The 13519-nt window shown below is 34.7% G+C and overlaps 1 protein-coding gene across 13 annotated transcripts in view; it reads left to right on the forward strand.

Annotated features, from left to right (window-relative positions):
- KCNT2 (potassium sodium-activated channel subfamily T member 2) overlaps nt 1-13519 on the forward strand; it is a 363444-nt gene that overhangs the window by 262668 nt on the left and 87257 nt on the right. For all 13 annotated transcript variants that reach the window (XM_019822157.3, XM_019822162.3, XM_019822163.3 and 10 more), the window contains 3 exons: nt 1245-1458; nt 3957-4062; nt 8441-8613. In XM_019822157.3, the coding sequence (XP_019677716.1) occupies nt 1245-1458; nt 3957-4062; nt 8441-8613 (493 nt within the window). The remainder of the gene's footprint in view (nt 1-1244; nt 1459-3956; nt 4063-8440; nt 8614-13519) is intronic.

A 13519-nucleotide genomic window follows, 5' to 3' on the forward strand; every position in this document is an offset into this window, starting at 1 on the left:
TGAAGACTTGTAGTTGCCTCAGAGGTTTTAGAAATCAGTCGCTGACCTCTCTTTCCATGCTACAAGGAAAGAGATGCTAAAATCCATTAGTTTTATTTCCCCTTTAAAAATGCCTGCTGAGATAGTAAAGGAGGCGGCAAGGTCAGGTTTGAGAGAAGTGGAGAGTGTTTTAATAGATGATTCAGATGGGACAAAGTGAGGTCTAAGGGCTTTTAGAAAGATGACGAGGTATCACTGAGTGCACACATGAAGTGAGTGGTAGTGAAACGTGATGGCATCTATCAGGTAGATTGTATTATTTTCTTCCGAAGGGTAGAGACAAATACTTTCCACAAATTGGTGTTTAAATTAATTTCAAAATTCCAATACAAAAAGTCCCAAAGGAATTTGTTTCTTCTGTTTACTGTTGAGTACCTCAAGTATTCAAAAGCCTTAAGCTATCTGGGTTTGCTGTTCCTGCTGTCTCAGGGTATTTCCACAGCTCCTGCACTTGCACTCACTATTGTCACTATTGTCTTTCCCGTCAAAAACCAAAAGTCATGACTTCAGAGTAACCTTCCTTACCACCTGGTGAAAAGTTCATACATCCTCCTGCTCCCAACCCCACTGTTCTTTTTCACATCATTTGTTTTATGTTCTGCATGGTGTTTATCATTATCTAAAAGAGTTTTTTCCCCCCATTTATTTGTCTACTTGGTTATTTTAAAGATAAATGGTTATATGTGGAAACATTGTCTCACTCCCTGCATATCCAAAGTGCCTAGGTTAGGTGCTTGCCATGCGGTGATTACTCAATAAATATTTGTTGAATAAATATAAAATATTACTGGTTCCAATATAAAAAAGTGATTACGAATCAACAAGAGAATAATAACAAAATGAGGGGAAAGATATAATGAGAAATACACAATATTGCAAAGGATAAAAATTCTTTTTATTTTAAATAAATGTAAAATGAAACAAGGTATTTTTTTCACTTTAAATTCCTAAATATTTCAGGATTTCACAAGTCTTATGTTTTGTGCAATAGAGTTAGACTCAGCAAATACACTTCTGCACAAATACACAATTTTTTTTAATCCACGTAGGTAAGAAATGCCCACGTGAGAAAGAAATAACTTTGAGATTAAAGGATAAACAATAATATGTTCCCTGGTTATAATGGTTGTATTTTTGTCATTAAATGGTTGATTCTCATACAGATGGCAAATGTTTTGATGGATTTTTATGTTTCATTGTTGCAGGTACGGTGGCTATAGACTTGCAAGACACAAGCTGTAGATCAACAAGTGGCCCCACCCTGTCTCTTCCTACAGAGGGAAGCAAAGAAATCCGAAGACCTAGCATTGCCCCCGTTTTAGAGGTTGCAGATACATCATCTATTCAAACATGTGATCTTCTAAGTGATCAATCAGAAGATGAAACTACACCAGATGAAGAAATTTCTTCAAACTTAGAGTATGTTTAGATAGTCTAAATTGTAAGATTTACTGGGATTTGTGCTACTATGAGACATTAATGTCCTTACCTTTTGGACATCTTAGAATCAATTCTACATACTTCTACCAAAACATCCTTCCTACTAGCCAATATCTCTGTTATATAAAAATAGAAAGTATTTTAAGACCTCAAATTTCTGCCTTCAACATATATTTCCAGGCTCCATGTTCTCTCAATTATCTTTTATCCTTAAAGAAGAAAATACATAAATCGGTATTTTCATGCTATAAGATGCATTTTCATGATTGTATGTATTTGTTAATTATATTGTACTCTCTAAACTTTATATCCTTCCATGTCGATATTGAAGTTCAGTTATTAAATGACATGTAATGGAGCTTTCTTCCATTAAGCTTCCCTTCCAAATCTCAGCATTTCAGCAGTCTTTTGCATATGATATACGTCAATAATATTTTGAATACATGGATAAAGGAAGTACTTGTGCTCTTTACTGTGCTTCCATAACACATAGGGCCAATGTACATGCTATTAGTCACATTTTAGCCTTCAGTAGGGTTTGTTTACTTGTCTTCATCACATATTATATTGCTGTTTCTTGAGGAAAGCACAGTGGTCAACAGTCTTGACTATGGAGTCTGAAAGAATTTGTTTCTCATGGCAGTTCCACCTTATACTGGTTATGTACAAATGACTTTGATTAAACAATCTGAATCACAGTGCCTATATCTATAAAGTGAGTATAATTGCAGCTTCATGATGTTCATATGAAGTTTAATTGAGATAATGGAGAAGTGCTTATGACAGTGCTTTGTGCAGATTAAGCATTCAATGAGTAACAATTACTAGGAGGTATAGCAGGGCTAGTAGTAGTGTCAATGGTAACACCATTCACATACTGCTCCTGATATCTTTCATATAATAGATGTTCAATTAACATTGATGTTAATGTTGAATTGAACTAAAATAGCCTGAAATACAAGTGAAACTTAAAAAAATCCTTCTTTTAATCCTTTACACTTTAAAAAAATCTATTACAGGGAAGTTTGATGTACCTACAGAACACAATGCACTCTCCAAGAAATCAATAGTACTTAAATATAGTTATGAAATATTTGATGGGAACAAGGAGGTTTGAGTGCCAGGATTTTCCTAGAAATTACTTTGTGTGCTGTGATTGAAATTCTTTGCATGTGCTTTTGAAAAGATTGAGAGGTCGAATTTTTTTATTTTTAGAAAACAGAAAAAGATGATGAAGTAAAAGTGGAGATTATCAGGTTCTAAATTTGCAAAATGGGCACCTTTTTACCCTCCTAGCTAATAATGTCTGGAAAACAGTTTAAACTAGGTTTGAAATTTGGTTTAGAAGGTAAATTTTTACTGAGAAAACAGTTTTCATATTGGATAAAGGGATTTTGCCTCTACTAAATTTTATGTCTTAATAAATAAATAGCTCTTTTTTCTGCTGCTGCTACTTTTTGATAGTTTTATTTTGAAAATCAATACAGCCGCGATGTACAAGTGGCTATTTTCATGAAGTCAGCAAACAAATGAATGTTTTTGATGATATTTTAAGGAAGATTCCAACAGTATTGTTTTTGGTGAATGTTTGAGTGATTAAATCAACTGTTTACTCCTTTGTGATTATGCATCCAGGACTAATGAGTATTGACGAAGTAAATCATAATAAGTCATTTTGCTTTAGGGGCGCCTGGGTGGCTTAGTCGGTTAAGCGCCTGACTTTGGCTCAGGTCATGATCTCATGGTTCGTGGGTTCAAAACCCGCATCGGGCTCTGTGCTGACAGCTTGGGACCTGGAGCCTGCTTCCAGTTCTGTGTCTCCCTCTCTCTCTGCCCTTCCCCCACTCACGTTCTGTCTGTCTCTCAAAATTGAATAAACGTAAAAATTTTTTTTTTTAGAAAATAAGTCCTTTTGCTTTAAATGTGTTTTATAAAAAATAATGGTCATATTTTAAAAAGTCTATCTAAATTTTTAAACCGAGGATTGGCAAACTTTTTGTACAGGAACCAGCTAGTAAATATTTTAGACTTTATGGGCCTATTTGGCTGTACACACCCAGCTATTTTTGACACATGAAAACACCCATTGACAATACATAAAATGAATGAGTATGGCTGTGTCCTAAAGAAACTTTACTTGTGGATACTTACATTTTAATTTCATAATATGTTATGTGACATGAAATATTATTCTTTTGTCTTTTTTCAACCATTTATTTTTTAAAGCTTTTCCAATCCTTTAAAATAAAAAACAAAACAAAACACTTTCAATTCACAAAACTAGCTGATGGGCCAGACATGGTCCATGGGTCCTGGTTTGCTTATCGTTATTATAAATCCTTTCTTTATCAAAATGTAATTGCAACAAAAAGAGTTGCATCTAACTTTATGAAAATCGAGGGGTATGGCTATAACTTAATGGTCCAGCTTTGTGTGTTTTGTTCAAGGCAATTCAAATATTTCATATTATTTTACAGATATGCTAAAGGCTACCCACCTTACTCTCCATATATAGGAAGTTCACCCACTTTTTGTCATCTCCTTCATGAAAAAGTGCCATTTTGCTGCTTAAGACTAGACAAGGTAAGTAATTGTTATTTTCTCCAAAACCGAAATTATGGCATTTTGTAATTACATATATTTAAATAATTTTGTATAATCTTTTGACTAAAATATGTTTAAAGAGCATTATCTTTTCAAATGTAAATGTAATACATAAAATGGTGAATTGTACTTTCTTAACTGAACTGAAGATTACCCAAAAACTCTACTCTTCTACTAAAATACCCAATGATTCAGCCAGTCATCTTGTTAAGGAAAAAACAAAGGTGCCAGAATCTCAATGTTATGAATTTTCAACATCCAAAGTCTCTCAAAATTACTTTGGCAAAATGGGCACTATTTATTTTGCCAGTTATTTTTGCCTCAAAACCTAATGTGTGATTGCTTGACATGGTAAAATTAGCTGATCTATGTGTTAGCCACAAAGGTTCATTATTGATTAGACTGAAAGCTAATATCTGTGTCGTGGTTAATATCTCCTTTCCTAAAGATTTTACTATAGTTCTTGGTTCCTGTCTGGATGTTCCAAAGAAACAATTCAAAACAGAAAGATTCCAAGAAGGCGAGCATTTTTAAATCTCTTTCATGATATGGCCAATTGGCATGACCTGTATAAGAGCTTGTTCTTTTGATGAATAAGAAAGCAGATAAAAAGAAGATTCTCAACTGCCCCTCCCACCTCCTAGAAATTAAAATGTGCCACTAATTCTAACCAGGAATTTTACTGTAAATTTTGGAGTTAATGGGTGTTAAAATCTGCTTACAGGCTTTGAAATTTGGGCAAATAACTTCACCATTAAATTTCAGTTTCCACATCTGCAAAATGTTTGTAATTTTAATATGAGCCTCATCGGGTTCTTTTGAGAATTCTATAACTTAGTGTGTGTAGAATGCTTTTAACATAGTGCCTGGAAGTTAATAAATGACTAGGCACTTAATGCATTCTGTTAGTATTCTTGCTACTATTACTTTTTTGTGTAATAAACATCATGAGTCTTGGCTATTACTGTCATTCTTGAGGAAGATTAGCAGAACATTAGAAATTTTCTGCCTTTATCATTCTGAAGCTTCTTTTTTGTAAATCTTTGTCATTGCTTCCAAATATTCATCTGGGTCCATTAAGATGGACAGTTCCATCTCTCAACGCCTTTTTCTTTTGTTCTTGTTTTAATTTACCGTGTGCAGTATTTGATAGTACTATCTGTGTAGTTTTGGTAACAGTAATAAATCTGAAGCTTCAGGACTCTTCACCTGTATTGACCCTTTCTAAGAACCTGTGACTAATTTTTTTAGTTTATAATATTTGTGTTATTTTCCTTAAAGAACATTCCCCAAGAAACAGAAGCTTTAGGCCCCACAAAACCTGGATTCACTTCTTGTACCATTTTATTTTTTAACACACAGTTCAAGAGGAAAAACATACTGGGAGACCAAAGAGGGGAAATGATTTATCCCCAAGCAGGACAACTGATATAACTGAAAAGTTAAGCTTTCAGAGATACAGATTGGTGAACAATAGAGGGCCCTTTAAAACTAAAGACTGAACTGTCTCTCTACCATATAGAGAAGGCAAAGTTTCTGAATGTTGCTGACTAGCTGTGACATCTGGTATTATCATATATTTATTTAGCATTAGGCTGGCTGGAGGTGGTGGTCTGCTCCATAAAGGAATGCCTACTTTGTAATTAGGAGATAGGGTTGGGCAGCCAATCCTACTGCATCTGTGAAGTGTGAGTTGGGATTATGTTGCCCAGTTCATTCTGCATCAGCATCAACAAGCTGGTTCCTGATCAAGGTTTATCAACGCTAAATTCCTTGTTTTCTCCTTTTTGTTTTCTTATTAATTGAGCTACTTCTTCTTAAAAAAATTTTTTTTGATGTTTATTTATTTTTGAGAGAGAGAGAGACAGAGCACGAGTGGGTGAGGGGCAGAGAGAGAGAGGGAGACAGAATTCAAAGCAGACTCCAGGCTCCAAACTCTCAGCACACAGCTGGACACAGGGCTTGAACCCACAAACCGTAAGATCATGACCTGTGCTGAAGTTGGACACTTAACTGACTGAGCCACCCAGGTGTCGCTAATTGAGCTACTCCTAAATTAGTTCTTTTTTTTTCTCATTTTACCTAATAAATCTTCAAGTTCTTAATAGTCTCAACATCACCTGTCACTCTTCCCTTTCCAATAGTCTCAACATCACCTGTCACTCTTCCCTTTCCACGGCCTCTTTGTGAGTGACCTCATTCCTTCATATGGTTGCAGATCCTACTTATATTAGTAAATCTTCAATCATACTTCCAATGAAGGCTTATTGCTCCCTCCTTTTTAAAACCATTTCCCCTTTCTCTATTCTTTTTTATACCTTAAACCTTCCTTCTGTATTCATTTTTCTACTTCCTAGATTATAGCTTTTAGAAATTCTCTTACTAAGGTCCTATCAGTGTTGAATTCTGTCAATTTCAGTTTCCCTACAAATATTCTTAATCTTAAAAGATAGTTTTGTTGGGCGTCCAATTCCAAGCTATGAGTTTTCTTTTTCCTTTAAGCACATTGGGATTTTATTTACTGCCTTATGGGCTCCATGTTGCTTTTGAGAAGTGGTCATCATCCTAGTTCCTATTCCCTGTGGAGAGTCTCTCTTTTCTGTTTGGCTGGTTTTAAGATCTTGTCATTGCCTTGGTTGTTCTGCACTTTTATTACCATGCATATGAAGCTGGATTTTTATTTATTATTTGACTGAAGTTTTGAGTATTTCATTAATTCTAGAAAATCCTCAGTCAGTATTTACTTGAATAGGGCTTCGTTCTGATACTTTCATTTTCAGGCATCTCGTTTAAATATATGTTAGACACTGTTACACTGTTTTCCAAATATCTTCATTTTTTCTTACTACTTTATATCTCTTTCCTTCTCACATTCTGAGTAGTTACTTCAACTCTGCCCTGCAGTTGACCCCATTCGTATGCATCAAATGTGTAATATTACCCAGCTTTTGAGTTTTTATTTTTAATTAGAGTACTTTTTAGTTCTAAAAGAGAATATATGCATTTCTTAACTTTTTTTTAATGTTTATTTTATTTTTGGGAGAGAGAGAGCATGAGTTGGGGAGGGGCAGGGAGAGAGGGAGACACAGAATCTGAAACAAGTTCAAGGCTCTGAGCTGTCAGCACAGAGTCCAATGTGGGGTTCAAACTAGGGAATGGTGAGATCATGCCTAAGCCGAAGTCAGAGGCTTAACCAACTGAGCCACCCAGGTGCCCCAAATATATGCATTTCTCTTAACATCTACCTGAGTATTTTAAATAATCTCTTCTTATTTGTTCATACTTTAAATGTTCTCTTTTATTTCCTTAAAAACAGTAAACGTGTTCGTTTTATATTCTGAATCTAATAACATCAATAATTTGTAGTCTTTGTGAGTCTAATTCTATCATTTATTGTTTCTGTTGACTCATGTTGCCTTGTTCCCAACAGCATTTTGTAATTTTTTATTAAAGAATGAAGGTAGAGAATATTCCAGAATTGGTGATGAATCCACAGAGAATCAACTAATCTCAACCCAAATAAGCAAACTCACATAGAGACATAGATAGATGAAAAAGCAGAACACTAAAGGAGTTCTCCATGCAGATAATTTAGTTTAAAAGAACCTTGGTTTAATATTGCTATGTCTATTAAGTACCAGCCCCCTAGAAAATAGCAAAATACCCTGAGGGCAACAATGAGTTTTGATAAAGTATTGCTATTGTTTTTGTTGTTATTACCAGTAGTGGTATTGTACTTTTGTGTATTTCTATCATTATCTTGACAGCTCAGATATACAGTTATATAATTAAGGATTTTGTTTTGTTTTGTTTTGCTTTTTTGTTTTTTAACAACAAAGCAAATGTTTTTTCCATATTTGTCCCTTTAGATATTCAGTACTTGGAATGTTCAAAGGTTATTTAATTATGCTATTTCTGGCAATGAAAGTCAGAAGTAGATTTTTCCCAGCATTATTGAGATATAATTGACAAATAAAAATTGCATATATTCAAGGTATATATAACATGATGTTTTGATATACATACACATTATGATAATTTTTAAATATAGATACCCAGATGTCATCTAGTAGTAAGTTTCAGTTTCCAGTAGAACATGTGTGCACACATATTGCTGACTTTTTCTTCCCCTACATCATGCTACACACCCGCAATCATTTGTCTTGCCATGCACACCTTCGTTTCCTGAAGCAGGCTGGAGAACGGCATAGAAAAATGTAACTATTTTCAAATTTTTTATAAAATAAGGGATTTACTAGGTTAACTTAATTTTACTTTTCCATATATCCTAAATTTTTTCACCAAATTTTAGTGGAGTGTAAAAATGGCATTTCTTTGTATAATTTTTCTTCTCTAGAGTTGCCAGCATAACTACTATGAGGACGCAAAAGCCTATGGATTCAAAAATAAGCTAATTATAGTTGCAGCTGAAACAGCTGGAAATGGATTGTATAATTTTATTGTTCCTCTCAGGGCATATTATAGACCAAAGAAAGAACTTAATCCCATAGTACTGCTATTGGATAACCCGTAAGTATATTTTAAAATACCCAAACAAGACAAAGAGTTTTTAACCTTATATCAAAAATAATTTACTTTACTTTGCTTAGAATATTTTAAATCAGATACATTATGGCACATGATTCATTGGGAGGTATATTTTGTGCTAAAACAATCACTGAATATGGTTATGTTTCACAAATACTACTTGAAACATCACTGGAGCACTCTGAGCATCTTATTTAAAACTATTTTGCACGTTGTTATCACTCAATATCAATGGGAAAGACGCCATTGAAATAATTACAGTTATTTTCTTTAAGTTAATCAGCTCGCCTGGAAAATTTCTGCCAAAACTAGACAAATTTCTTGTCTTTTGAAAGAACCATTAATTATCAGCTAAGCATATTAATGATCCATTCTTATGTGATAGTATGATACATAATTATAAGTTATTATGATTCTTCCACTGTTAAAACATACATTCTATACCATAACATGAATAATTAATGCTTTACCATGTTCATTTATTTTGAAAACGTGGGATTGATATACTCTTGTGAGATAAGACTACTTAAGCATTTCACAATCCTTATGCAAATATAAATGTGGGTCACTGAATGTTATGGTCAAACCCATTGTGTCCTAAAATTATGATATTCCTCTCTGTGACTCAAAATTGGTAGCAGATGGTTCTTAGATCAATACCATATTTTAGGATCCTCCAACTCTCCTCTTAAATTCCAAAGTGATACAAAATTTCAGGATAAACTAAATGAGGCCAAAATCTGTTGCCTTGTTCTGCCTTTAAAATTTATCAAAAGAAGTTTTTCAAAACAGAAATATCTTTTCACTATTTTAACTTAGTGACATTGTTTATTCTGAATATACCAATATCAAGACACTCTTTGATGCATCTTTTTTAGCATCATTATTGCAATGATAACTCTAAAAATTGAGAACACTCTAGAGGTTTCAGTTGAAGAATTTTCAGGTATGATGAGTCAGTGACTTTCCTGTTATCACTTTGGCATCCAAGGAAAGATTAGGTAAATTTAGGGCAGGTATGGGGGAGCAGAAACTTGGATTTGATGTCAGAAGAAATTAAAGCTTAATGAAACAAATCTTAGGAGGATGAAAGTTGGGTTGCGGGATGGGTATGGCAATGGAGTGGTTGTAAAATACCTCCAAGGCCTTTGAATGTATCCCTAATTCTAGAACCTCTTTGGCAGGAAGTTCTAAGGGACTGGTTGAACTGGCACACAAGAAATGCTCAATTGGCCCTGTGAATTGTAACACATCAGGTTTTGGCTCTTTGTGCTTTTGGTGTGTTTGTTCCCTTAGAGATAGTATTTAAGGTAGGTGCATTTTCAAATTGATTGCCTTAGAACATCCTCATCTTGTATGGCTTGGATCAAAGTGGATCAACTGAGGCCCCAGAATACAGAGAGAAAGATAGGAAGAGGCTTGAAAAAGAAGTATCCCTGTGGTAAAGCAAGGGGTAAAAACTGACCTTTCCCCTGCTTTACGTTATTTCAAGGTAAAATGTCTTTTTCTAATGTGTAAATCTAATTGGGTTCCTGGACCCGGTTTCAATGTGTGTATGTGTTGGTGGGTGGTTTCCCACATCCCCAGCAAGCAATACCCGAGACCAGCTGGGTGTCCTACAATTCAAGTCAATTCTAACACTCCTGTCTGGGTTAAGGGTTCCACAGGTTAAGAATTCAGTCCTACAAGATTACTTCCTCCATTCAGAAGCCAATCACAAGCTCAGCTTATCATCTATGTTTCTGCCCAACCAGCTATAGACTGGAGGTTCCAGTAACCCCCTCCTTGGACTTCAGGTGCTACTCACAAGTCCAGGTTGTTAGCTATATTTCTTTCTTTTTTTTTAAGTTTTTTTTTTTTTTTTGACAGAGAGAGAGAGCACAAGTGGGGGAGGAACAGAGAGAGAGAGAGAGAGAGAGAGAGAGAGAGAGAGAGAGAGAGTCTCAAGCAGTCTCCACACTGTTAGCACAGAGCCCAACGTGGGTTTGAACCCACAAACCATGAGATCATGACCTGAGCCAAAATCAGGAGTCAGACATTTAACTGCCTGAGCCATTTAGGTGCCCCTTTAGCTATACTTTTGACCAACAGACTAGAAATCAGAGTTCCCTAGTCAAGTTCCATTAATTTCCTAGAACAGCTCATAAAACTCAAACGTTTACTTCCTGGATTACTGGTTTACTATAAAAAGATATAACTCAGGAACAGCCAGATGGAGTTGATGCATAGGGCAAGGTATGGGAAAAGGGCATTGAGTGTCCACACCCTGTCTGAGGGCACCACTATTGCCAAATGTCCATGGGTTTACCAACCTAAAAGTTCCTCAGACTCCTTCCTTTGGGTTTTTATGAAGGGGTCATTACATAGGTAGGCATAATTGGTCGAATCATTGGTCATTTGTTGTTGAACTCAAACTCTAGCCCCTCTCCCCTTCTCAGAAATCAGGGTATGGGACTAAAAGTTCCAACCCTGTATTCATGGTTTGTTCCCCTGACAACAAGCCCCCAAAAGAGGTGGTTCCCAGAAGTCACCTCATTAATATCAACCTGGTTGTGATGGAAAGGGGCTTGTTATGAATAACAAGACACCCATTGTACATCTATGGCTCTGAAGTGATATCAGGAACTGAGGACAAGAGAACAAACATTATGACAAAAAATGTTCCCATTCTCCTTTCCTCAGGAAATTCCGAGGGTTTTTGGAGCTATGATCCAAGAATCATGGATGGTCTGAATGTCCAAATATATATTTCTTATAAGTCACGATATTACACCTCCCAAAAGAGTCCATATCTCCAAATTTTGGAGTGGTGTTTACTCCATGGAATAGAGATGGACTTTTCTCTGTTTTAATATCTAGTCTTATTAGGTAATCCCATGTCAGCATCATTAATCCTCCTGTGTCTACCTTATTATCCCATTGAGCAGGTGGCAGGGTCTAGAGTTCCTTTATGTGTGTGTCTTATGTAGATTTTTGAATGGTTATATCTAAATCAGTCCCTTTTTGTTTAGTCCTGAATAAATAAGTTGCCAAAATGCCCAATTACTGATGGATTGGTTGAATGATTGATTTGTAATTTAGAGTTATAAAAACAATTGGTCGTTTTTATAGTCTTAATTCCTAAATCTGGTCAATCATGGAAAAACCTGAAAACTCTGTTCCTCTTAGTTATTGGAAAACTGGTCAGTATTTCCGCATAAATCTAGATGCAGCTTTTATTAGAGAGAGTATTTTGTCTGAATGAGACCATAGAGATCCTTTAATAAAGTCAATATTCTTTACTTCTACCCTCTGTTCATAACGGTAATAATTGTTGAGCACTTATTGCCTGTCAGTCATCATACTGGACACTTTTATTTTACATTTGTTCCCCTTAGAAATATATCTATATCATATACTGATGATTTATCCTCAGAGAGATGTACCAAGCAGCTTAAAATCTCAAAGTTTAGAAGTTACAATGATAACATTTAAATAAACCAGCTTGTGTCACTTGGTTACAGTACTCTTAATTTATAGACAAGGAAAAACAGACCAAAGAAGTTAAATGACTATTCCAAGGTTAGTTCTAGGATTAGAACCTTCTATGTAATTCATACTTCATTGTTCTTTCAACTATATGATGTTGCTTAACTTACAGGTTTTTAACATATGCAAAAAATACAGTGTGAATTGTTTTTAGAAACAGTAATATCTTTTAACTGGATTCTTTTGCATTAAAATTTTTTTGCTTTCCTAATAACTTACATTTTGGAATCCGATTATTCCCATGATGTTTTTTTGTTAGATGACTTTTGTAGGGTTTGACTTTTCTTTCAAAGTGTTAATGATGAAAGTACATGCTGTAATGTTTATTAGCTTCCTGCGTCCTTCCCAAAAGTGATGTCTAAAATTTTTATTTGTTGTCCTCTGCTCTTTTCGCCAAGAATGAGGAAACAAAAACTAAACACTAATAAATAATGTTCCAGGAAGTTTTATGCAATCCTTTTTTTTCAAACAATGAAATGTTTGTTGCTCTGCCATGACTAGTATTTTGTAATCTATCCTACAGTGTTACAAAGAAATATGATGCTTTTCTTCTTCAACATATTTCCATGTTATAAGAATATGTATGCTAAGAATTGTATACACTTTTTTAATTATTAGTTAGTTTAGTGGGTTTTGACTTTGTTTTAAATTCACGTGAGTATTGCTGAAAATAATATTCAGTACATGGCTATTTAAGTTGAAAGAACAATTAATTCAATATAACAAATAAACAATAACAGATGTCATAAGTATGGGATTTTAAGATGTAAATTAAATTGATAATATTCATGTCAAAATATGTTTTCATAATGTTTCCAAATAGAAAGACTTGTGGATCTCATCTGATAACTTAATGAAACCCAGTCACAATGGAAAAGATCTTGCATTTGATACTGGCTCATTAGAGCTGGTCTTGATTCTAATTGGTTGGCCATCTGTTTTGTTTGGTCTCTTGTTGTGCTATGCTGATCTTAAATATTTCGATGACCACCACAACCTTCAAGGTCATCTAGTCATCTGATAATACCATTTCATGAAAGAGATGGAGACAAGAGTCAAGAACTTTGGAATATATTGGCCAAAGCTACACAAAGTTGAAGTGCAAGATCCAGGCTTATGTTCCCAAATTTTTACATCTTCTTTCTACAATCCTTTTAGTGCATCAATCTTCTTTTCATATATAGTGTCCAGTAAACTTCAGCTTATTTTAAAAGCAATGATACATTGTCTGATATATCAGAGCCCTTATTAAAGACATTCAATCTTTGGACTCATGGATCTGAGATATGGTCTAAGCTTACTTAACTTCTTGATAAGGCTTTTGCATGTTATCAAATATCTCTAAGCCTCAGTTTTCTCA

This window comes from Felis catus, chromosome F1 (genome assembly GCF_018350175.1).
Source record: "Felis catus isolate Fca126 chromosome F1, F.catus_Fca126_mat1.0, whole genome shotgun sequence".
Taxonomy (NCBI): domain Eukaryota; kingdom Metazoa; phylum Chordata; class Mammalia; order Carnivora; family Felidae; genus Felis; species Felis catus.